The sequence below is a fragment of the Pan troglodytes genome, chromosome 5, assembly GCF_028858775.2.
Source record: "Pan troglodytes isolate AG18354 chromosome 5, NHGRI_mPanTro3-v2.0_pri, whole genome shotgun sequence".
Classification (NCBI taxonomy): Eukaryota; Metazoa; Chordata; class Mammalia; order Primates; family Hominidae; genus Pan; species Pan troglodytes.
In genome coordinates, this window is record NC_072403.2 from 76,902,533 (window position 1) to 76,929,342 (window position 26,810).

The 26,810-nt window shown below is 38.9% G+C and overlaps 1 protein-coding gene across 1 annotated transcript in view; it reads right to left on the reverse strand.

The window, feature by feature from the left end:
- Nucleotides 1-1,307: 1,307 nt before the first annotated feature.
- The window catches only part of LOC129144376 (protein eyes shut homolog), a 67,889-nt gene continuing 42,386 nt past the window's right edge, over nucleotides 1,308-26,810 (reverse strand). The window contains exons 3-4 of the mRNA XM_054686574.2: nucleotides 4,721-4,842; nucleotides 1,308-1,493 (exon numbers count right to left, since the gene is read on the reverse strand). Coding sequence (XP_054542549.1) covers nucleotides 1,470-1,493; nucleotides 4,721-4,842 — 146 coding nt within the window. The 3' untranslated portion in view covers nucleotides 1,308-1,469. The remainder of the gene's footprint in view (nucleotides 1,494-4,720; nucleotides 4,843-26,810) is intronic.

Sequence of the window (26,810 nt, forward strand, 5' to 3'; positions counted from 1 at the left end):
CCTGGAGAGAGAAGAGAACCTAGAGGTTTTTGTGGTTCCAACTTGGTATACTGAAAGGACAACTGGGACCTGACCACTGATTAGCTAAGCATCATGCCCTTGAAGGCAAGGGTACAGAGAAGGTCCTGGGAGCCACATTTGGTATGCAAGGATTGAAACCATTTCACAGATTAACATATGTTTGAAAGGAGCATGGAGATACCATATAGGCATTTTATTAGGAGCCAAGATGAACTGTATAGCAACGGCTGTTCCCCATTAATTCTGGATTGATCCACCTCCAGTGTTTACTCAAATCCCAAGGGAAGGAAATGAGCGACTCTCAAATAATTGACATGTGCCACATTTTCTTAATCCAGTCTATCATTGTTGGACATTTGGGTTGGTTCCAAGTCTTTGCTATTGTGAATAGTGCCACAATAAACATACGTGTTCATGTGTCTTTATAGCAGCATGATTTATAATCCTCTGGGTATATACCCAGTAATGGGATGGCTGGGTCAAATGGTATATATACACCATGGACTACTATGCAGCCATAAAAAATGATGAGTTCACGTCCTTTGTAGGGACATGGATGAAGCTCGAAACCATCATTCTCAGCAAACTACCGCAAGGACAAAAAATCAAACCTGCATGTTCTCACTCATAGGTGGGAATTGAACAATGAGAACACATGGACACAGGAAGGGGAACATCACACACTGGGGTCTCTTGTGGGGTCGGGGGAGGGGGGAGGGATAGCATTAGGAGATATACCTAATGTTAAATGACGAGTTAATGGGTGCAGCACACCAACGTGGCACATGTATACATATGTAACTAACCTGCACGTTGTGCACATGTACCCTAAAACTTAAAGTATAATTAAAAAAAAAAACAAAATAATGAAAAAAAAATTGACATGGATTTTCAACCATATGGTGGATGAAAGTAAAGGTAGTTTTTTATTTTTTTGGAAGACATAAATTCAGTTTATTTTTGCATCTGAATGTTTGGGGGAAAAGTTAAACCTGTAGTATACGTGTGTGTGTGTGTGATGTGTGTGATATTTATATATATATATTTATATATTGCAGAGTTGTTCCTTCCACATTAGTTCTACTGCACTATTTTTGTTTCCCCTGCTGTTATCAAAAATAAGCATTCATTATTCATGTAAGATAAAGAGGAAAACGAAACTAAAATGAGAGGGGAAATACTAGATTAATTTGATCATACATATTTAAATAACCACAAGAAATAGTTATTCTCAAATATACATAACAAAGTTACCCTAGGGAATAGATCTTACTATACACATTCTTAACATTTGTATTTTATTATATGCTAGACTTTCAAAAGATTATTTTTTCCTCCTATTGTTTTCTTAGATTTACTGAACCATAAAGAAAGGAAAAGAAGAAAACTGGCTCATTGTTACAAATCGCTTCCTACTGTGGATTTGAAGTCTTCTTATTTTCTGCTTTTCATCTAAATTCAACATCATGATGCTGCAATACAATCAAAAGAAAATGCTGTAAATATAAAAATGTTAATTTAAAGCTATACACATACCAGGTTCAAAGAAGATGCAAGCCACATGTCAGTGGGATTGCCTGGGTTCATCTGGACAGTCCAGCTCATACAACAAGCAGGCCGGTGACTCTTTAGGCAAATGCAAATGTTTTATAGATTAAATAAATCATCTTTCTGTTTTTTTAAGATTATTAAATATTCTGCAGAAAAATCCAACTCTGTGCCTTTCTAATTTTCTCTTCCACTTCAAATCCTTCACATTTTATGTTTTTTCTTTTACCAATGAGTTAGTAAAAGCAAGTAAATATAAAACTCAAAAAATTATGTATTATGTCTATTCCAGGCTTTATTTTAAAAATATGAATTTTGGCTCTTTTTATATGACTTAGTATCTTTGTACTATTTTTGTTTTATTATTATAGAATGCATTGTTTTCCAATAGTATACTATTTATTCATACACAAAAAGGCAATATTTAACAAGACATTTGAGCAAGAAAGCATTAACTCAAAATTCAGGGCTCAAGCCTACATATATTCCATCAGAAGGACCGGCCCTTTACTGGCTCCTGGGAGATAACCTCTGAATTTGGAATATCCTGACAGATAATAATGTCTTTGATACCTGAGACCTCGAGCTGTGCCAAATAGTTTATGCTAATTAGATGTGATTTATGCTTGCAAGCCTTTTTTTGTATGCCTAGGGCTTTGGGGCATGCTGCATCAGCTTGGCCCCTGCAGGAGCTGGAGACTGATTAGCTAAGGTCAGTTACGCAGGTGCTTCATGTCATCATGACTGACCTACAGTGAAAACCATAGACAACAAGGCTTATGTGAGCTTCCTTGGTTGGTTACACTTTATATATGTTGCCCTACATTGTTTCTGAGAAAGTATTTTAAGTACTTTTCATGCAACTCCAATGGGAGAATACACCTGGAAGACTGTACCTGCTTTATCTTAGACTTTATCTAATGTATCTTTCCCTTTGCTAATTTTAATCTGTAACTTTTATTGTAATAAATCCTAGCAAAAAGTAAAACAGTTTTTCTGAGTTCTTCTTATACATTATCAAACCTGAGGGTAGTCTTTAGGCCCCAGACACAATATCTGAAAGCTATGAAATGCTTTGAGCTTTAATATTTTAAGCAATTTGTGGTCTCCATAACACCATTTCTTGGAAGGATATCACCAGTATGATGACATTTCTGTTCTTGAAGTTGATATATGACTTACAGTTAGGAGTTAGATAATTTCAATAGTCTCCTTATGTTAAAATATATTTAAACCAGTTAATAAGATGAGAACTTTATCTCTTCTTCAACTTTGCTTCTTTCTGCTTTCCCCTCCCCCCAATATTCTTATTATCACAATTTCTGGAAATAGGAGTCAAGATCTTAAACTGATACTACAGTTAGTTGGAATAGCTTCTTAGTGGCAATTCATAAAATAGATAAATGAGACAAGAATATCCTTGGAAGTTCTGTTATTTGGTATAAGGCAAGATGTAAAGTTGTACTCCTTGACTTGTCAAATGACTGGCTTAATGTCCCACAGAATATCTGTGGTAGTGTCAGGTCTGAAAGTGGAATCTTACGATTACAGGTATGGGGTTCTTTCTTCTGTAATAAACTCAGATTGAAGTTACTGCCAAAATCACAACCTAAAATAAAGCTTAATTACATTATGGATGTGTACATTAGATGATTTACCTGCAAGTAAAAGGAACTCTGACTTCAGCAATATTAAACAAAAGGCCATAAGGATCAAATATATTAGGTCCAGAGGTTGGGCAGGCAACCTGAGAGGTTCAGTCAAGAGTTCAACAGTTGACCACAGACCAGATTTCTTGTATCTCTAATCTCTGCTGTTTTCAGGACACTCACTAATAATAGACTAATAGTTTATTATATTATTATTTAAGTAGTTAATAGTGATAGTCTAATCAACTATACCCCCCCCCATCTTGCTTTAGGGCCTCAAAATGGTAAGAGCAACTACATAAATCCAGATGTTAGAAGGTATAGGAGAGGTCACGCATACTTTTCCTCACATTCTAAGAGCAGGCGACGAAATCTTTCCTCAGAAAGAATGCCTCCCTTGCCTCAGAGACCAGCATAGTGTCACACGTCCACTTCTAAAGGAATCCCCAAGAGTGGGATGTGATTAACATGACTGCCTTAGACAAAGCATGAGACATGGACCAAGACAAAGCATCCAGACAACCACAAATACTTGAAAAGTGGCTAGACAACCTCTGGAGTAACTCTGTTTCTGGTCATGGATATGTAAATGCGAGTTACAGTTATTCCATTAGGTATCTGCAGTCCTTGTGGGAAAAAACAGTTTGCCACAAATGTTCCTTCTATTGTAAAAACAATGTCAGTGCACTGACAGTCAAAATATGTGGTGGCTGAAACCATATTTTGACTTTTCAAAGGTTTGCTTTTAAAGCTTTGTTTTCTAACTTCAACAAGTATAGTCCTCTTGCAAATATCAGTTCTGTTGTTAAGTAACAAACTATAAGCCTGGATTAGTATTGTAGCCCTGACTTGTGTTGTATGCTGCTTATTTTCTGAAGCCAGTCAGTGAGTGAGTCCACCTTGAGTAGGTGTTTTTATGTCAGGCTTTGTGAGAAATGAGGAGCCGGAGGGGATCCCAAATCAATTGCCAACCATGTCACAGATCGTTTAAGGCAGAATGGAACATGCTTGTGACAAAGGTGATGACAAATGAATATGTACTGAAGGGACAACACCAACAGATGAGTGAAGGAAACTGGAAATATGTAATATGAGATGGAGGTCAGAGTGAAATGTAAGATAATGATAATGAAATATATGTGTGAATGTAATACCATGAGTTAGATAAAAATAGGTGGCCGTAAGACTCACACAGTGCCTTTCAGAATAAATTCTGAAATTTTACACAAATTCAATATTGCCACAAGTTGTGAATCCAATAAGTGAACAGTTTGTTATATAATATTTAAACCAACCTGTATAGAGTGGAGAATAGAACATGTTTTACTACCTTTAAGTTAAAAAAAAAAGTTGCTTGAGTTTCTGTTTTCTAACCTTGAGAAGTAAGCATATGTAATATATATACTAACCTAACACACAGGCAAAAGCTCACTCTATTTGTACGTAGGTGTTAAATTATATTAGTCCACATTTAGGTATATAAAAGACCAGTGGATACTAACGAGATGCAGATCTTTGCAGGTAGAATTGTGCTCGCAGGCATTCAGGATGCAGTCATCAATGTCCTGTTCACATCTTATCCCAACATAGCCTGGATTGCATAAGCAGGAAAAGCCATCAACCACTGGAAACAACAGAAAAGAGAAAACTCTTAACATTCCTTTAACCTTAGTACAGGTAATTATAATTAGTCTAAAATTCTATAATCATTTATGTAGTTCACTTTTAACCAAATAAAGTAAGAATTATTATATTTAATCTATTACATAGTCATCTACAATATTTTCTAAATAACCATCTTATTCAGTTCTATTTAACTTAAAAAAAAAACTTCAGTTAGTTGAAATAAGAACAATTACTATGGACATTTGGTAATAGTTTGCAAAGCAACAATGAAAATATCCAATTTTACTTGCTCTCTCTTGTTTTGGGCAGTACACAATATATATGATAAATAGGTTACTCTTGTATCATTTAATTTTCCCAAGTTGTTTTAGGTTTAATAAACAAGACCTTAACTGTTCAGTTGTTAAACTTCTATGTATGACAGAATATATTAAAGTGCATTGTGATCTCAAAGTTGATAATGAGCTACTTAAGCCTTAGTTAAAAAGAGCTTTCACATTTCATCAAAATCTTTGTAAAATAATGATCACAATTTGTTCTTCATTTTACCATTAATGATGAAAAAGAATGGTGTCTGAAGCATCTCAAGGAAGTAGTGACAGTATGAATTGCAGTTGGAGCAGGCACCAATTTATAACTACTTGCAGTCAGTCCCTGAGTTCTTCATTATCCCTGAGATTTACCATGAAATCTATACTCCCATTACGCCTCTGTGCATGTACTTGCTATTACTCTCATTAAATGCTTAGGTCTTCAGTGGCAACATCATTTTTAATGCACTGTAATAAATGTATCTAGCTTCTGGATTTCTGCAGCCATGTTTTGTACAACATGTGTAACTAGGGCCTCTAAGGGGAACAGGGCAGTCATAGACATCAACAAAAGACAAGTGAAATACACAAGAATAGGCAGCTCCTTAGACAGGATTTTACTTCTGTTTTACTTTCCCTTTGTATCTAGCACCTAGTTTTTAACCTCTCATTGACTACAAATTGTTAATAGATAAACAGATGTAATTGTAAATGAATTAATGTGATAAAATGTCAGTCTGTGCTTCTATGTTACACATGGTATTTTTTATTTTAACATATTAAAACCACATATACAATATATAATTAAGACGTGGAGTGTCATCAATCATAACAATATTTAAAATTATCCTTATGGTTATTATTTAAGTTGGGATACTGATGCATACTGACAAGTAACAAACAACTGGAGTCAAATTAACTTTCAGCATTGATGTTACGTGTTCTATGAAGACAAATTATAAATTACATTAAACGCAAAGGACAACAAAAGGTAACTTTGAACAAACAAAGTGTCTGGAAACAGATTGTTAAAAAAATAAAGCATGCTTTTATTGTCAATAAATGTGTTTCTAACATAGATTAATACAGACAAGGAATGTGTTTCTAACACTTTATTCTGGAATAAAAATCTAATAAATGGACTAAGTGCCAGAAGAGAACCTAGAGAACTAAATTGGATACCAAAGGGAAATCGGATACTGCAAAGAAGATAGAAAAAAATTAAATATTTAAAACAAAGTAACAAAAAGTAGAGGGTTTTTCTCATATGTAATTTGTTAACCACGGGGCTATGTGATAACCAATAACCATTTCACAGGAAAGACATGTTATACACATAGTCTTGCTCTTGATTGTTGTTGTTGTTTTTAACAGAAAATCTAGTAACTGTGATATGGAAGTGCTGGAATGGGAAGAGTGTGGTCCCTTTAAATGATACAGAAGGGGGAAGGGAAGTGCTGGGTAGAAGAGGGCGTGGTCCTTGGCTAGGGCTCCACCCCCATGGATCTACGTGAGGACTGCACTCCTGCCTTTAGGCCAGAATGTTGCATTTCCCAAGACCACCCTGTCCCGCCCTGCCCACATCGTGTGCCTATAAAAACCCCGGAGACCCTAGCAGGCAGACACACATGTGGCTGGATGTAGTGAGAAACATATCAGGGGAAGAAGACACAGTGGCACTTGGACATTGAGAGGCGCACATCAGCAGAGGAACACACAGGTGGCTGCACATCAAGAGGAACGCACTGACAAGCGCTGGCATGCTGGAGCTTCAGAAGAACATGGAGTTTTGCCAGGGCAGTCAGAGGGGAGCCCAGGCCGCCGAGCACCCCAACTCCAAGGGAAAACCACCTCCCTTCTGGCTTGCATTGTCTGAGAGCTACTTCCACCCAGTAAAACGTTGCATTCATTCTCCAAGCCCAGGTGTGATCTGATTCTTCTGGTACACCAAGGCAAGAACCCAGGATACAGAAAGCCCTCTGTCCTTGTGACAAAGTAGAGGGTCTAATTGAGCTGGTTAACACAAGCAGCCTATAGATGGCAAAACTAAAAGAGCAAAACTAAATGAGCACCCTGTAACACACGCCCACTGGGGCTTCAGGAGCTGTAAACACTCACCCCTATGCACGGCGGTGGAGTCAGAGCTCCACATCCTGCCTGTCTATACGTTCCGCTAGAGGAATGGGGCACTGAAGAAGCGAGCCACTCCCCCTGTCACACACCCTGCAAGGGGGAAAAAGGACCATTCCCATTTCAACTGCATTGGTATTAGTCTGTGTTTATAAATATTTCATACTACTATTTTGAGGCCAAATTTTCTTAAAATAGGCCTTCCATGAATCTGGATATATTATTCATTTTATGCTTAAGTGTGTACCAGACATCATATATACTGGTTGTACTGAATGAAAGTTTGAAATGTGACAAAACTTTTTGGTGGAATATACAGAGGTATTTTAAAACTGTAACAGCAGGCCAGGCAGGTGGCTCACACCTGTAATCCCAGCACTTCGGGAGGCCGAGGCGGGTGGATCATTGGAGGTCAGGAGTTCAAGACCAGCCTGATCAACATGGTGAAACCCCATCGCTACTAAAAATACAAAAAAAAAATTAGCCGGGCTTGGTGGCACATGCCTGTAGTCCCAGCTACTCGGGAGGCTGAGGCAGGACAATTGCTTGAACCTGGGAGACAGAGGTCACAGTGAGCCTAGATCGTGCCACTGCACTCCACACTGGGAGACAGAGCAAGACTCCATTAAAAAACAAACAAACCTGTAACAACAAAATGGTGAACAACCGTATAATGGTGTTCGAGATTTACAGACTCACACACAAACACACACATATATGCAGTGGTTTCTCATATACTGTCCTGTAATAAATACTATTGACATGCTAGAGTTCCCTGATCCCTCTCGCAGGACATGCGACAGGGGTGTGGCTGGCCTGCTCAGTTGACGCAGCTGCTGAAACCCCTTGAGGGAGAGGGACCACGCAGATAGGCAGGTGCAGAGGCCAGGGCGAGTGCTTTGGGCTCTAGACCTATGGTAGTCTCTAGGGGTGGGTGCCTGCAACCCCAGTGTTACAATGCTCTCTTAGCCTTGATGTCCGCAGATGGCTTTAAGGGTTAACCAGCTGAATGGATCCTCTGCCGTTTCACAAGGGCAGAGGGCCAGTATGATAGCTTTCTGTATCCCGAGCTCTTGCCTAGCGTCCCGGAAGATTCGGGTCACACATGGGCTTGAGGGTTGAATGAGAGATCTTGAGTGGTGGAGGTGGCTCTCAGCAGGATGGATGGGGAAGTGAAAGCGGGGGATGGAGTGGGAAGATAATCTTCCCCTGGAGTTGGGCCGCACAGTGGCCAAACTCCTCTCTGACCACTCCCAAACTCCTCTTGGTATTCAGATGTTCCTCCTCTTCTCTCTTTCTCTGCGGAAGGGTCTGTTGGTCTGCCTGTCTTATCTCTTCATCTTCTGGTTCACTCTGGAGTCTGAGTTTCAGCATTTATATGGGTACAGGCTAGGGAGCATGGCAAGCCAAAAGGCAACTTTTTGGGTGGAAAAACAGGAATGCCTGTTCTCATTTATGGCTACGGGTATCCAGGCTTGAGGATGCGGCCTTTGCCAGGGCATCTTGTACCTTCTTCTACCCAGTATTTCCCTGTCTTCTGTCTGTATCACTATTAACTAGAATTCAGGAAGTTTAGCTTCCCAAACTATTTTATTTCAGAGAAAGTATGAAGAATCTAGTGTCTTAGTTTCATTCTGATAACATTCTACATGTGTGATATAAATTTTAATAAATATTTTGGTTGCCTGGTAGCTAAATATCCTTAGATGGGGTCCAAAATATATTATGAATGATTATATTATGAAATACATTAATATATTAAGTATTCAAATTTTACATTTCCCATAATATATTATGGTTTCAAAATTTTAATAGGTAGTATTGCATTATAAGTAACATTATAAATTGCATTTTCATATCTTAGAAAAAATCATATATTAAAATATTTATGAAGAACTTCTAAAAGTCAAATATATTATAATACATTGTTAATCAATGTGAACAATTTAAGTTTAAATTGTCTATTATAATCATTATAGTAGGGCTGCCTACATATTTCAAAAACAAAAGATCTCTAACTTCTCTCTCAGCCATGCGGTATTTTAAAATGAGATGAATCTTTTTTAAGTATCATTCCTCACCAGACACCTGTGGGTTTGAGCTCAGAAATGATACAATACTGACTTACTTCAAGGTAATTTGAGAATTTCAGAAATTTTAAAATCTTGGAAGTGCCAAAATCTGGAACAAAAATAATAACTTGGTGATTTATATCAAGAGCAGCAAAAATATGGCATATAGTCCACAGAACTGTTTTGCTTAGCTGGCACAATGTTAGAAAATTAACGTGATATTAGTAGCTATATAGATATTTCAGTTTGCTAGGGCCCCACCACTACCTGTTCTTTTATATCTGGGTGGCTTCACCCAATTTACAAAATTCAATTGCCTTGATATTGGCTTTTATTTGCACAGCACTTGTTTTGAGAAACAAATTTAAAATTTGAGTTAAATCCTACTGTTTCTAAATAAAAAGACAATAACATAACTTTCTATTGAAATGAGGTTTTATATGTAATTTTAACTATTTATTCATATATTGAGGTGTTGTGGGAAGTCAGGGACCCCAAACAGAAGGACCAGCTGAAGCCATGGCAGAAGAACGTAGATTGTGAAGATTTCATGGACATTTATTAGTTCCCCAAATTAATACTTTTATAATTTCTTATGCCTGTCTTTACTGCAATCTCTAAACATAAATTGTAAAGATTTCATGGACACTTATCACTTCCCCAATCAATACCCGAGTGATTTCCTATGCCTGTCTTTACTTCAATCTCTTAATCCTGTCAGCTGAGGAGGATGTATATCGCCTTAGGACCCTGTAATAATTGCATTAACTGCACAAATTGTACAGCATGTGTGTTTGAGCAATATGAAATCTGGGCACCTTGAAAAAAGAACAGGATAACAGCAATGTTTAGGAAACAAGAAAGATAACCTTGAACTCTGACCACCAGTGAGCCGGGCAGAACAGAGCCATATTTCTCTTCTTTCAAAAGCAAAAGGGAGAAATATAGCTGAATTCTTTTTCTCAGCAAGGAACATCCCTAAGAAAGAGAATGTGCACCTGGGGGTGGGTCTCTGAACTGGCCCCCCTGGGCATGGCCGTCTCTTATGGTCGAGACTGCAGGCGTGAAATAGACCCCAGTCTCCCATAGCGCTCCCAGGCTTATTAGAAAGAGGAAATTCCCACCTAATAAATTTTGGTCAGACTGGTTGCTCTCAAAACCCTGTCTCCTGATAAGATGTTATCAATGAAATGGTGCCCAAAACTTCATTAGCAATTTTAATTTCGCCTCAGTCCTGTGGTCCTGTGATCTCGCCCTGCCTCCACTTTCCTTGTGATATTCTATTACCTTGTAAAGTACTTGATGTCTGTGACCCACACCTATTCGCACACTCCCTCCCCTTTTGAAACTCCCTAATAAAAACTTGCTGGTTTTTGTGTCTTGTGGGGCATCACAGAACCTACTAACATGGGATGTCTCCCCCGGATGCCCAGCTTTAAAATTTCTCTCTTTTGTACTCTGTCCCTTTATTTCTCAAGCCGGCCGACACTCAAGGAAAATAGAAAAGAACCTACGTGAATATCAGGGCAGGTTACCTGATACTGAGGGATCATGTAGAAATATATTTTAAAGGAGGTGAGATAAAACCAAATAAGATAGTTTTTTGCAACACCCATCTAGACCTTTGTTTATTTGTTTCTCCTTTTTATGCCTCAGCCACATTCTGTGTAAAATGTCATTTCGTTTTCTGTGTCTCAACAAAATTACCCATTTGAGGCATGTTCTTCCACAGAAAAATCCATGTTCCATCTTACTTTTCCCTCTTTCCTTCTTTTCTTCCTGTCTTTTTCCTCTATAAATTTATTTTTTTTAGGAATATAAATTTCAGTAGGAAGAAGTGTGAGTGTGTGGGGTGATATATGTATAAAATAGGCTAAACTAATGTTATTTTGAATACTGTAAACAATGCTTTCTCATGCCTAAGGGTGAATATTTTTTAAAATTCTACCATTTCAAATAAAATTGCAAAGGTTAATTCTGACACTAGAAAGGAAAAGTCACATTTCATTAGATTTCCTCATTCGCTGCACTTGTGACTCACAAAAATATAAATGAATTTGTCAGAAATTGGGGGTACTTAGTGAAGATAACTGACATTGACTTTGATGTTCAAGCCAGGCTAAAGTCAGTAAATAATCATGGTTATATCCTAAACTCTCCCATTACTATGTTACATTCTACATTGGTCTGCTCTACAATAATTGCAGCCACTGAAGGAACTCACTGTCATAGCAATATCCATGCAGGCAAGGGCTGGAACTGCACTCATTGACATTGATCTCACAGCGTGGACCTGAAAAGCTGGCACACTGGCACTGGAACTCAAGGGGAAACATTTCCAAATCCATTTTCTCTCCACGCACAGCTCCATTCTCACAAGGATCACTAGCTTTGCAAGGTCCAAATTCACAGTGATAACTTGGAAAAGAAAGAATCAAAGTGCCAGTGCTTATTGAATGAACCAATTCTTGCAACTGCTGTCATTCACCTGGCATATTTCAGCATAAAGGCATCCAATTTATTCTCTATTCTCTTCCATATTATCATTGTGACTCTCTCTCTCTCCCTTTCCCTCTACATTACAATTTAAGAAAGAAATGTTATTTATGATTTCTATGCTTCATCTAACAAAGTACCAGCAGGTAGCAATGATAAGTGACAACATTTTTAAAAATTATATTTTGTTTCTTCATACTTCCCACTTCTTGTTCAACAATGTTCTCTGAAGACATTGCAATAAAGAAAGTAGATTATTGGGCAACCCCCTTTGGGTCCCCTCCCTTTGCATGGGAGCTCTGTTTTCACTCTGTTAAATCTTGCAACTGCACTCTTCTGGTCTATGTTTTTTATGGCTTGAGCTGAGCTTTCGCTTGCCATCCACCACTGCTGTTTGCCACTGTTGCAGACCGGCTGCTGAGTTCCATCCCTCCAGATCTGGTAGGGTGTCTGCTGTGCTCCTGATCCAGCGAGGCGCCCATTGCCACTCCCGATCGGGCTAAAGGCTTGCCATTGTTCCTGCATGGCTAAGTGCCTGCATTCATCCTAATCGAGCTGAACACTAGTCACTGGGTTCCACGGTTCTCTTCCATGACCCACGGCTTCTAATAGAGCTATAACACTTACCGCATGGCCCAAGATTCCATTCCTCAGAATCCGTGAGGCCAAGAGCCCGAGGTCAGAGAACACAAGGCTTGCCACCATCTTGGAAGCGGTTCGCTGCCATCTTGGGACCTCTGTGAGCAAGGACCACCCGGTAACATTTTGGCGACCACGAAGGGACCTCCAAAGTGGTAATATTGGACCACTTTCACTTGCTATTCTGTCCTATCCTTCCTTAGAACTGGAGGAAAATACTGGGCACCTGTCGGCCAGTTAAAAACGATTAGCGTGGCCACTGGACTTAAGACTCAGGTGTGAGGCTATCTGGGGAAGGGCTTTCTAACAACCCCCAACCCTTCTATTGGGGACGTTGGTCTGCCTGGAGCCAGCTTCCACTTTCAATTTTCTTGGAGAAGCTGAGGGCCAACTAGAGGTAGAAAGCTGTTGTCCCGAACTCCCAGCAGTAGCTGGTTAAGATCATGGTGCAGCCAGAAGTCTCTACTCAGCAGTCGCCCATGCGTGCGCCCCTACCTTTCCTTCTGACCCATACCTCCTGGGTCCTGACCGCGACTTTCTTGAAAGTGTAGCCCCAAAATTCTCCTTACCTCTGAATCTACTTCCTCTGATCCCTGCCTCCTAGGTACTAATAGTTCAGACTTTCATTTCTTCTAGCAAGTTGTATCTCCAAAGGGATCTAAGGAGGCTCTACACTGTGTCCTTAGGCACCTAGGCTATAACCCAGGGAGTCTTATCCCTGTTATCCCTCCTGATTTAGTTATACAGCTGTCTACATGGGCAGTTATGTGGGACCCGTTCCCCACCACCTTTTCCAGGGCCCCAAGTTTGTAATGGCTAAGAGAGAGAGACGGAGAGAGAGACAAAAAGGGAGTCAAAGAGAAAAATAAAGAAAAAGATATTAATAGTTAAAAAAAAATTGTGCCCTATTCCTTTAAAACCCAGGGTAAATTTAAAACCTGTAATTGATAATTGCCACTTTGTTGCAGTGTAAATAAGGGCTTAGCAAATCCTTAACCCAGTAACCCACAGATGGGCCAAATGCATTCAGTCAGTAGGGACAACTGCTTTACTAAAAGTAGAAAAGTAACTTTTAGAGGAAACCTCGTTGTGAGAACACCTCACCAGTTCAGAGTTATTCTAAGTCAAAAAAAAAAAAAAAGCAAAAAGGTAGCTTTCTAACTCAAAAATCTTAAAGTATGGGGCTATTATGTTAGAAAAAGCTAATGTAACTCCAACCACTGATAATTCCCTTAACCCAGCAGATTTCCTAACAGGAGATTTAAATTTTAATTACCATACAAAAGTCCGACCAGAGCTAGGAGGAACTCCCTTCAGCACAGGATGATAGATGGTTCCTCCCAGGTGATTGAGGAAAAAACCACAATGGGTATTCAGTAATTGATAAGGAGACTTTTGTGGAAGCAGAGTTAGAAAAACTGCCTAATAATTGGTCTCCTCAAACGTGCAAACTGTTTGCACCCAGACAAGCCTTAAAGTACTTACAGAATCAAAAGACTATCTCAATCTGGACTCAAAAGTTTCACTACACCCTCTCTGAAACGAATTTGCATAAGAACTGTTGTTGATGTGAATGCGTCTTGATGGTGTAGCTGGGTTGTTGTGAAATACTCAGAAACCCAGCTCAGCTCTAGGACTCACCCTGAGTGCAAAGGCAATGTTAAGCATATTGGTAAAGGACCACTAGAATCCAGCATCCCGGATCCCTTTCTTTGTGGTCAAGAGAGGCGGGTAAAACAGATGCAGGACTGCTACATCGGTGATCGTAACTAATCGGATAAGCAGAGGTCCATCGGTGGTTACACACCCTAGAAAGGAATAAGCATTAGGACCGTAGAGGATGCTCTAGGACTAATGCTCATCAGAAAATGACTAGGGGTGCTGGCATCCCTATGTCCTTTTTTCAGATGGTAAACCTTTCCCCCAAGGCAAAAATGCCCCTAAGATGTATTCTGGAGAATTAAGACCAATTTGACCCTTAGACGCTAAGAAAGAAATGACTTATATTCTTCTGCAGTACCGCCTGGCCACAATACCCTCTTCAAGGGGGGAGAAACCTGGCCTCCTGAGGGAAGTATAAATTATAACACCATCTTACAGCTAGATCTCTTTTGTAGGAAAAAGGCAAATGGAGTGAAGTGCCATATGTACAAATTTTCTTTTCATTAAGAGACAACTCGCAATTATGTAAAAAGCGTGATTTATGCCCTACAGGAAGCCCTAAGTCTACCTCCCTATCCCAGTGTCCCCCTGACTCTTTCCCCAACGAATAAGGACCCCCCTTCAACCCAAATGGTCCAAAAGGAGATAGAAAAAGGGGTAAACAATTAACCAAAGAGTGCCAATGTTCCCCAATTATGCCCCCTCCAAGCGGTGGGAGGAGGAGAATTCAGTCCAGCCAGCGTGCATGTACTTTTTTCTCTCTCAGACTTAAAGCAAATTAAAATAGACCTGGTAAATTCTCAGATAACCCTGATGGCTATATTGATGTTTTACAAGAGTTAGGGCAATCCTTTGATCTGACATGGAGAGATATAATGTTACTGCTAAATCAGACACTAACCCCAAATGAGAGAAGTGCCACCATAACTGCAGCCCGAGAGTTTGGTGATCTCTGGTATCTCAGTCAGGTCAATGATAGGATGACAACAGAGGAAAAAGAATGATTCCCCACAGGCCAGCAGGCAGTTCCCAGTATAGGCCCTCACTGGGACACAGAATCAGAACATGGAGATTGGTGCCACAAACATTTGCTAACTTGCGTGCTAGAAGGACTAAGGAAAACTAGGAAGACTATGAATTATTCAATGATGTCCACTATAACACGGGGAAAGGAAGAAAATCCTACTGCCTTTCTGGAGAGACTAAGGGAGGCATTGAGGAAGCATACCTCTCTCACCTGATTCTATTGAAGGCCAACTAATCTTAAAGGATAAGTTTATCACTCAATCAGCTGCAGACATTAGAAAAAAAACTTCAAAATTCTGCCATAGGCCCGGAGCAAAACTTAGAAACCCTATTGAACTTGGCAACCTTGGTTTTTTTATAAAAGAGATCAGGAGGAGCAGGCGGAACGGGACAAACGGGATAAAAAAAAAAAAAAGGCTACCACTTTAGTCATGGCCCTCAGGCAAGCAGACTTTGGAGGCTCTGGAAAAGGGAAAAGCTGGGAAAATCAAATGCCTAATAGGCCTTGCTTCCAGTGCAGTCTACAAGGACACTTTAAAAAAGATTGTCCAAGTAGAAGTAAGCTGCCCCCTTGTCCATGCCCCTTATGTCAAGGGAATCACTGGAAGGCCCACTGCCCCAAGGGATGAAGGTCCTCTGAGTCAGAAGCCACTAACCAGATGATCCAGCAGCGGGACTGAGGGTGCCTGGGGCAAGTGCCAGCCCATGCTATCACCCTCACAGAGCCCCGGATAAGCTTGATCATTGAGGGCCAGGAGGTTAACTGTCACCTGGACACCAGTGCGGCCTTCTCAGTCTTACTCTCCTGTCTTGGACAACTGTCCTCCAGATCTGTCACTATCTGAGGGGGTCCTAGGACAGCCAGTCACTAGATACTTCTCCCAGCCACTAAGCTGTGACTGGGGAGCTTTACTCTTTTCACATGCTTTTCTAATTATGCCTGAAAGCCCGACTCCCTTGCTAGGGAGAGACATTCTAGCAAAAGCAGGGGCCATTATACACCTGAACATAGGAGAAGGAACACCCGTTGGTTGTCCCCTGCTTGAGGAAGGAATTAATCCTAAAGTCTAGACAACAGAAGGACAATATAGACGAGCAAAGAATGCCCATCCTGTTCAAGTTAAACTAAGGGATTCCGCCTTCTTTCCCTACCAAAGGCAGTACCCCCTTAGACCCGAGGCCCAACAAGAACTCCAAAAAATTAAGGACCTAAAAGCCCAAGGCCTAGTAAAACCATGCAATAGCCCCTGAAGTATTCCAATTTTAGGAGTACAGAAACCTCATGGATAATAGAGATTAGTGCAACATCTCAGGGTTATCAATGATGCCATTGTCCCTCTATACCCAGCTGTACCTAGCCCTTATACTCTGCTTTCCCAAATACCAGAGGAAGCAGAGTGGTTTACAGTCCTGGACCTTAAGGATGCCTTTTTCTGCATCCCTGTACATCCTGACTCTCAATTCTTGTTTGCCTTTGAAGAGCCTTCAAACCCAACGTCTCAACTCACCTGGACTGTTTTACCCCAAGGGTTCAGAGATAGCCCCCATGTATTTGGCCAGGCATTAGCCCAAGACTTGAGTCAATTCTCATACCTGGACACTCTTGTCCTTTGGTACATGGATGATTTACTTTTAGCTACCCTTTCAGAAACCTTGTGCCATCAAGCCTCCCAAGAGCTCTTAAATTTCCTTGCTACCTGTGGCTACAAGGTTTCCAAACCAAAGGCTCAGCTCTGCTCACAGCAGGTTAAATACTTAGGGCTAAAATCATCCAAAGGCACCAGAGCCCTCAGTGAGGAATGTATCCAGCCTATACTGGCTTATCCTCATCCCAAAACCCTAAAGCAACTAAGAGGTTCCTTGGCATAACAGGTTTCTGCCGAATATGGATTCCTAGGTATGGCAAAATAGCCAGACCATTATATACACTAATTAAGGAAACTCAGAAATCCAATACCCATTTAGTAAGATGGACACCTGAATCAGAAGTGGCTTTCCAGGCCCTAAAGAAGGCCCTAACCCAAGCCCCAGTGTTAAGTTTGTCAATGGGGCAAGACTTTTCTTTATATGTCACGGAAAAAACAGGAATAGCTCTAGGAGTCCTTACAGAGGTCCGAGGGACAAGCTTGCAACCTGTGGCCTGAGTAAGGAAACTGATATAGTGGCAAGGGTTGGCCTCATGGTTTACAGGTAGTGGCAGCAGTAGTAGGCTTAGTATCCGAAGCAGTTACAATAATACAGGGAAGAGATCTTACTGTGTGGACATCCATGATGTGAATGGCATACTCACTGCTAAAGGAGACTTGTGGCTGTCAGACAACCATTTACTTAAATATCAGGCTCTATTACTTGAAGGGCCAGTGCTGCAACTGCGCACTTGTGCAACTCTTAACCCAGCCACGTTTCTTCCAGACAATGAAGAAAAGATAGAACATAACTGTCAACAAGTAATTGCTCAAACATACGCCACTTGAGGGGACCTTTTAGAGGTTCCCTTGACTGATCCCAACCTTAACTTGTGTACTGATGGAAGTTCCTTTGTAGAAAAAGGACTTTGAAAAGTGAGGTATGCAGTGGTCAGTGATAATGGAATACTTGAAAGTAATCCCTTCACTGCAGGAACTAGTGCTCAGCTGGCAGAACTAATAGCCCTCGCTCAGGCACTAAAATTAGGAGAAGGAAAAAGGGTAAATATATACACAGAATCTAAGTATGCTTACCTAGTCCTCCATGCCCATGAAGCAATATGGAGAGAAAGGGAATTCCTAACTTCCGAGGGAACACCTATCAAACATCAGGAAGCCATTAGGAGATTATTACTGGCTGTATAGAAACCTAAATAGGTGGCTGTCTTACACGGCTGGGGTCATCAGAAAGGAAAGGAAAGGAAAATAGAAGGGAACTGCCAAGCGGATATTGAAGCCAAAAGAGCCGCAAGGCAGGACCCTCCATTAGAAATGCTTATAGAAGGACCCCTAGTATGGGGTAATCCCCTCCGGGAAACCAAGCCCCAATACTCAGCAGGAGAAGTAGAATGGGGAACCTCACAAAGACATAGTTTTCTCCCCTCAGGATGGCTAGCCACTGAAGAAGGAGAAATACTGTTGCCTGCAGCTAACCAATGGAAATTACTTAAAACCCTTCACCAAACCTTTCACTTAGGCATTGATAGCACTGATCAGATGGCCAAATTATTATTTACTGGACTGGGCCTTTTCAAAACTATCAAACAGATAGTCAGGGCCCATGAATTGTGCCAAAGAAATAATCCCCTGCACTGCAGGCCATACATTTCAATCCCTGTATCTTTAACCTCCTTGTTAAGTTTGTCTCTTCCAGAATTGAAGCTGTAAAACTACAAATCGTTCTTCAAATGGAGCCCCAGATGCAGTCCATGACTAAGGTCTACTGCGGACCCCTGGACTGACCAGCTAGCCCATACTCCAAAGTTAATGACATCAAAGACACCCCTCCCGAGGAAATCTCAACTGCACAACCCCTACTATGCCCCAGTTCAGCAGGAAGCAGTTAGGGCGGTCATCAGACAATCTCCCCAACAGCTCTTGGGATTTCCTGTTGAGAGGCGGAACTGAGAGACAGAACTAGCTGGATTTCCTAGGCCGACTAAGAATCCCTAAGCCTAGCTGGGAAGGTGACCGCTTCCACCTTTAAACAAGGGGCTTGCAACTTAATTCACACATGCCCAATCAGATAGTAAGGAGAGCCCACTAAAATGCTAATTAGGCAACAACAGGAGGTAAAGAAATAGCCAATCATCTGTTGCCCGAGAGCACAGCGGGAGGGACAATGATCAGGATATAAACCTAGGCATTCGAGCTGGCAATGGCAACCCCCTTTGGGTCGCCTCCCTTTGTATGGGAGCTCTGTTTTCACTCTATTACATCTTGCAACAGCAAAAAAAAAAAAAAAAAAAAAAAGAAAGTAGATTATTAACAATTTGATGCTCCCTATGTTTTCTTTCTGGTACCCTGGAGGTTGCTATCACTGTAAGCTCTGTTTGATGGATTTGTTGCTATTCTCAAAACAAGTAAATGATGGAAAAAGAACACTGTAATAAGCATCTAATCTTAATAGAAATACTTCAGTCTTGAAAAATTTTTTATATTTTACTCAGAAAATGTAATGATATAAAGTGGTTGCCATTGTGTGAAATGTACACAAGTATTTAAGAAGTAGGATTGTTTGATTCAAGAGAAACCATATCAGACAAAAAGCACAGTATAAGCAGCACAAACTTTTTCAACAAAGCAAAATTATTATTTGAGTGTCAGTTTTCAAGTCATAGTAAAAATATTTACATGTTAGCTATTTGGAAAGTATTTAAAAATAATGCCACTTATTCACTAAAATGTACAGTACATAGGTACAAACATAGGTTCTAAAAAGGCCTGGCTGAATACTTTAAAGCAGAAAATATACAGTCATCATTAGTCCTTGAACTGCTTGGGTTTTCGCAGTAATTTCACAACTACAGGGATAAAGGTATAACACAAAGACTTAGGATAAGCGATAAAGGTTTCAAAGTTGAGAAGTACTATAGTTGTTTGAGAAATTAAAAAACCCAAGTGTCCCTGTGATTCTCCCAATTCTGACCACAAGAAAAATAGTAAGAGGGCCTGCCTAGAAGCTGCTGAGGATATCAGCAATCTGTAGAGTAAAGGCAGCAAATTGATATCATTAGTGTCCATAAAATAAGAGCAATAAAACTGTACCAAAATGGAGATGCTCAGGACTTCAATTTCCAAGTACAGCAAAAAAAAAAAAAAAAAAAAAAAAAAAAAAGTGGAAAAAAAAAACTACTTCCCAAGAACATAAAAATAAAAATTTCCTTCAATAAAAAAAAAATCTATTAAGTGGCTACTTTTTGCAATAGCAATGCTTAGTAGTATGGAGAATTCAAATAGAAACAAGATCTTTTTCTGAAACTATTATGAGATTGAAATGTATTGTAAGTAATACATTTCTGGATACTATTTTATCATAATCGAAGTTTTTGTGAAATAATGGAAATTGCATTGAACAAACATCTTCTACTCATGCAGAAAAAATGAATTGTCTTTAATGAAAAGTTCCCATGCATACCCTTTCTTTCTAATTACTTACTGCTAAATATTTAACTGTGACACTAGGTGTTTTGTTTTGCTAGTGGGAAGTTAATTTAGCTGTTGCTTTGTAAATAATTTTGTATATCATAATCTATTACGTAGCTGAACAACAATGTATATGAGAAAATACTCATGATATTTTCTTTTGCAGAACACACATGAATTCACTGTACCCCCATATCATGTTGATTTGTATATTAATTAATTATACTAATATGTAATGAGCCCTTGCCCTGTGGCAAGCACTGTGCTAGACGCGGGAGGTGGGGCGCAGGTGTTTAAAAGAACAATGATGGGTTCAAATAGGCAAGTAAATCAGTGCAATAAGTGGTAAACATGATCAATTTCCTTGCTAAAGAGTCATTATGTAAGTAGAATTCCAATATGGTTTCCAAGATCCCCACCACTAGTGTACATACCCTACATAATTCCCTCACTTTAAATGTGGGTGAGGCTGGGTGCAGTGGCTCACAACTGTATTCCCAGCACTTTGGGAGGCCGAGGTGGGAGGATTGTTTGAGGCCGGAAGTTTGAGACTAGTCTCAGCAACATAGTGAGACCCCTAGAGGTGGTGAAGAGATGGTGATAGGCACACCTATAGTCCCAGCTACTACTTGGGAGGCTAAGATGGAAGGATCACTTGAGCTTGGGAGGTCAAGTCTGCAGCAAGCTGTGATTGAGCCACTGCATTTCAGCCTGGGAAACAGTGAGACTCTCTCTCTCTTAAATAAATAAATCAATGTGGGTAAGATATGTGAATATGATGGAATGTCACTCCGTAATTGTTTACTTTATATAGAAGAAAAGATTGTGGATATAATTAAGTCCCAGAATCATAAGGGAGTCCATCAAAAGAGACATTATCTTGAGTGGGTCTGACTAAATCAGGTAAGACTTTAAAAGAAGTCAGAGGCATTATCCTACTTGCCTCAAAGAAGCAAATGAAAGCTGTGTTTTATAAAGCTCTATGAGATAGGGAATGGCATCTGGTTTGCAGCAGCCAAGAACACTCTAGACAGCCAGTAAGGAAGAAAGACCAGAGTTCTAAAATCACAAGGAACTAAATTTTACCAACAGCCAGTGAGCTTGGAAGAGAAACGTGAGCCTTAGATTAGCTCACAGTCCTGGCCAACCTTTTGATTTCAGTCTTGTGAGGCCATGAGTAGAGAACTCAGTTAAACCATTCACAGATTTTTGACTTGCAGAAATTGTAAAATAAAAAATGTGACTTGTATTAAATCTATAAGCTTGTGATAAGTTGTTATTCAGCACAGAAAAGTAATACAGTCAAACATAAGGGCCACTAAGACATCTTCAGTGCTATTGGAAAGCCTACTGAACAGGTGATATTTGGAATGAGCCCTAAGGAATCATCACACATTATCGAGGTTAGGCATGTGGGATACAGAAGGGGATGGGGAGAGTTTTCTAGAAGGATGAGGGCCAGAAAGTGAGAAAGTTCAGGAGATTGAAAACAAATCCATATGAATGGAACACAAAATACAGGGAAGAAGGAGATGCATTACCACATTTAAGGAATTATAATATGCCATCGATTTTAAGGGAGTTTATTTCATGTGCCATTAAGGGTAGCATGGTAGAAAAAATGATGCCTTCCCACTCCCTTCACTACCTCCCTGTTGAAGATATCCAGCTCCTAATTCTGGAAACCTGCGAGTGCTATCTTATGTGGTCAATAAGAATTTGCAGATGTGATTAAGTTGAGGATTTTGTTGTGGTAAGCTTATCCTATTTTATCTGGGTAGGCCCTAACTATAATCATAAGGGTCTTCCAAGGGCCTTTATAAGAGAGAGGCAAGAAGTTTAAAGGAGGAAGGCGACATGAAGATGAAAGCTGGAGTTTGGATTGATGCAAGGAAGGGGTCATGAGCCCAGGAATAAAGGCAGCCTCTAGAATCTAGTAAAGGCAAGAAAATAGAAGTCTTCAGAAGCAACACAACCCTGCAATACCTACCTCATTTTAGACTTTGGCCTCCAAATATATAAAATAATAAACTTGTGCAGTTTTAAGTTTGTGAAAATTAGTTACAGCCATTATAGGAAACTAATAAAGAGAGCAAAAACTGCCAGTTAAATTCTGATAAAGTATTTAAGACATCACTATTGTGAAAAACTCATCCCAATTTCAAAGATGCTTGTGTTAATATGTAATGTGTTAGTTATCACGCTAATTTGTGATGAAAATTGGGATGTGTTAAATGAAGTTCATTAATTTGAAATAACATCTGCATAGGCTGGGACAAGATCCTACAAGGCTTTGTGATCTATAGAACGTAAACCTGGTGCACATTGAGGAACTGTTGAAAGCTTTCCTAAAAATGCAATAAAGTATGGTTGGTCTCCTTACAGAGAATCACATTGTATTGTATTTCTTAGTTTTATTTAAAAATATATATAATGCTGCTTTATTTCCTTTAAGTTTTATTTTGCTGAAAACTATATTCTCTTAAATTAATGTTAAGAAGCTAAGGCACATTTTATCTGCATACATATTTGGTAGGAAAAATTAAAAACCTGTTTTTTATTAGTTTTTTACAATGATGTCATCAATTCAGAAAATAAAAAATGCTGAGGTTCCCACTGAAATTGTACCGCCGGGTGCGGTGGCTCACATCTGTAATCCCAGCACTTTGGGAGGCCGAGGTCGATGGATCATGAGGTCAAGAGACTGAGACCATCCTGGCCAACATGGTGAAACCTCGTCTCTACTTTAAAAAAAAAAAATTAGCTGGGCATGGTGGCGCACCCATGTAGTCCCAGCTACTCAGGAGGCTGAGGCAGGAGAATTTCTTGAACCCAGGAGGCAGATGTTGCAGGGAGCTGAGATTGTGCCACTGCAATCCAGGCTGGCAGCAGAGCGAGACTCCACATCAAAAAAAGAAAAAAAAAGAAAAGAAAAAAAAAAAAAAAAAACAAAACAGGCGCCATGGCTCACACCTGTAATCCCAGCACTTTGGGAGGCCGAGGTGGACAAATCACCTGAGGTTAGGAGCTCAAGACCTGCTTGGATAACATGGTGAAACCTCGTTTCTACTAAAAACAAACAAACAAAAAAAAAAGTATATATATATATTTCCTCTAATTGAAATTTGCATCAAACTAGTGCGTTACTTTCAAATGTATGGATGACTTTTGATATCAAATTCATTATGATAAACTTCATATGTTCATATGTTAAACTTCTTAAAGAACATTGCGGTTTTAAGAGCTGTAAGTGGATATAGATGTTTACAAGAATGTGAAAATGCTAAGCATGTCTTCATATGAGTCTAGTAGCTTGAATTTTAGTTTCTCATGATTTAGATAAACTTAAAATCTGCTGTTTAAAATGTTTAAAGTGATAACAAAAATTGAGATATTTAGAGAAACGTAGTTAAAAAGTGAGCAAATAATAGGGTGGAGATAATCTTTCTGTACAAGAGGCATCATGTAGGATATGTAAATGACATAAGGCTTTAGTGAAATCCACTATAAAGTTAAGTAAAGTAGAATCAAGTCATCCAACTTCAATAATCAGCAATAAAAACATGAAAGGATTAGACTGGACAGTATAAATTCTGTTTCTGCAGTAATATCAAAGGACATATAGCAGGAAAACAGTTCTTTATGGAGCATACCTCAGCATATTAAAGATAAGTCCTAATTCTCTTTATATTTTCATAAAACTCATTATTCATATACTAAAGTTCTACGAAAAGACAGTCCTTTTTACTAAACAGAAGATCTAGCTAACACTGTATATCCTTAAGGGACATTAAGTGGTAATGGACATTGCATATCTTTAAGGGACATTAAGTGGTAGATATTTTGTGCATTGTAAAAGACCAGAGACGGTTGCTGCTATCTATCATCTAGAAATTTTATGTAAACCAAGGAAGTCCGAGTGATGAATTTTATGGGGAGACATCATTTTTTCCCTCTCCCTATCCCATTCCCTCCCAGCTTCCTAGACTCTATTTACGTTGGACAAATTTCTTCTCAAATCTAACAATGATTAGTGAGACAGAAAGCAATGGAAATAACTCCACTTTCCACATAACCTTTAGAAATAATATGCTAATGGAAAATCTTATAGATGCATTTTACAAATATTGTCATAAATTAGAATATATTATTTATTTACTTATTTTACTCTGAGAAAGCAAATTCCCTTTCCAGGTTGAATGCAAACATATGAAGTTAGTTATTTTCATTTTAAATTTATGACTTACACTTTTAAATAATTTTTTTATTGTTTTAAAAAGCATACCTTCAAGTATTAATAAATAAAACATTAATAACCATGTTCATGTATGTTCTTTCTTGACCTGATTAAATAGCAAATGAATTGATTTTTATCACTTCTTCATGTTAGTAAAATGTTTTGGGAGTAATTAAAGTGAGAGTCAATAAAGCAGCCCCACCAGTATCAGCTAAGCTGGACTGGCTGCATAATCGGACCCTGGTGCTTTTCTTTTGAGCATAAACAATTTTATGGAACACCAAAATCAGACAAGGTCTGTGCTCATGAAGGAACAAAATAAAAATAATATCACTCCACATTCATATCTGAGCACAGACAAAAACAATAAAGCTGTCTAAACCACAAAATGGCTAACATTCATCTTTCCTATCTCTTCTATAGTTCTTTACAAATTAAAGCTTTAGCTTTATTTGTAATAGGTAATGTTATTACCTTTTAGATAACAATTTTCATAATACTCCCCTTTGTAACTCTCAGTGTAGAGTAGAGGCCAAACTTCCTGGAACCAACTCCAGAGTCACTAAACCCAAGCTTGAATCTCAAGCCTCTGTTGAAACCCTCTTAACAAAGTGCTCCCAAATTCTTCATGGTATGGAGCCAATAAACTCAAGTTTGTCTAATGACAGGTGAATTTATGGTGGTCTTTGAGTGGAGAATGCCAATAAAGATACTTCTACTTTTGACTAGAAATAAGAGAGTACTTGTGTCTATTTTTCTGTGACCGATAAAAAAACGCACTGCATTCTCATAGATGTGTAATATATGTATGTATTGGTATGCTAGGGCAACCATATCAAAGCACCACAAACTGGGTGGCTTAAACAACAGACAGTTAGTGTTTGACAATTCTGGAGTCTAGAAGTCCATGATCAAGGTCTTGGCAGGGTTGGTCCCTTCTGAGGGCTGTAAGAGAGAATGTGTTCCATGTCTCTCCTCTAGCTTTCTGTGTTTTTCTGACAATCTTTGGCATCCCATAGTTGTAGAAGCATCACCCTGATCTCTACCTTTATCTTCACATGAAGGTCTCTCTCAATATTTGTCTGTGTCTAAGTTTTCCCTTTTGTTAAGGACACCAGTTATATTGGATTAGGGCCCACCTACTCCAGTATATCCTCATTTTAATTTAACAAATTACATCTGAACTGATCCTATTTCCAAATAAGGTAATATTATTACAATAAAGTGCTAAGTAATTAGGACAACAATATAATTTTGGGAGGACACAACTCAATCAAATACAATGTGTTTTGATGTGAAGGAAGCATAAGAGGTTTTTCTGTATGTTGGTTTTTGTTTTTTGGTTTGTTTGTTTGTTTAGAAGTTTTTTTTAAAAGACCATGTTCTTCTAATGGTTCTCTACGAAAACTTTCTCATATTTCCTCTAAGGTTACCTTTAGTAAAGCCTGTATGCATACCCTGTGTGCATATGTTTGCTTGTTGTTTAGTAGTTCTGAATTGTATTGTTGTTGTTGTTTAAATATAGCTGGATTGTGCTTTTTGCAATCTTAGCTTAAATAATATTTTAAAAATCATAGGTACAAAAAAATTGACCTTACTGTATGACATCATTTTGGATTCTAGACTTAAAAATAAAGCTTATAAGATTATCTCAATGAACACAAAATTGGGAACAGAATAAGTGGCATAAATGTAGAACAACAAGAAAGACTGGGTGTCATATTTTGTATCAATCCGATGATTTCACCACTTGGATTTTATTTTTGGGTACCATATGGTTTAGATTAAGATAAACCCATTGATAATAATTTCAGTCTAATAGGAAAATTATTTCTTTATATTAAAATTTTTGTGAATCTAGGTACCGCCATAGAAGCACAGACTAAACATTCTTATTTTTTTACATTTTTTCTCACTTACGTTTCTAAAAATATTTAACTGAACATTATATCTCTTGAACTACTCTCACTGCCACTTCCAAAATCCTTGTCCTGTTATTTTTCTGTCATATCTATTTTATAAAAATTCAGCCATTCACACAAGACAATGTGTGGCTAACAATGTGGACACAACATTCCAAAGAGCTTGGATCCAAACCCTGGCTTGATCCTTAAGTAGACACGTGATCTTAGGCATATAACATTTCTATGCCTCTGATTTCTGATACCTAACATACAGATAATAACATCACACAACTCATAGGTTTGTAGTACAAAATAAATGACATAAGGTATGTTAAGCATTTCAAAAAGTACCTGCCAAGCACCATATTAATTTAAGAC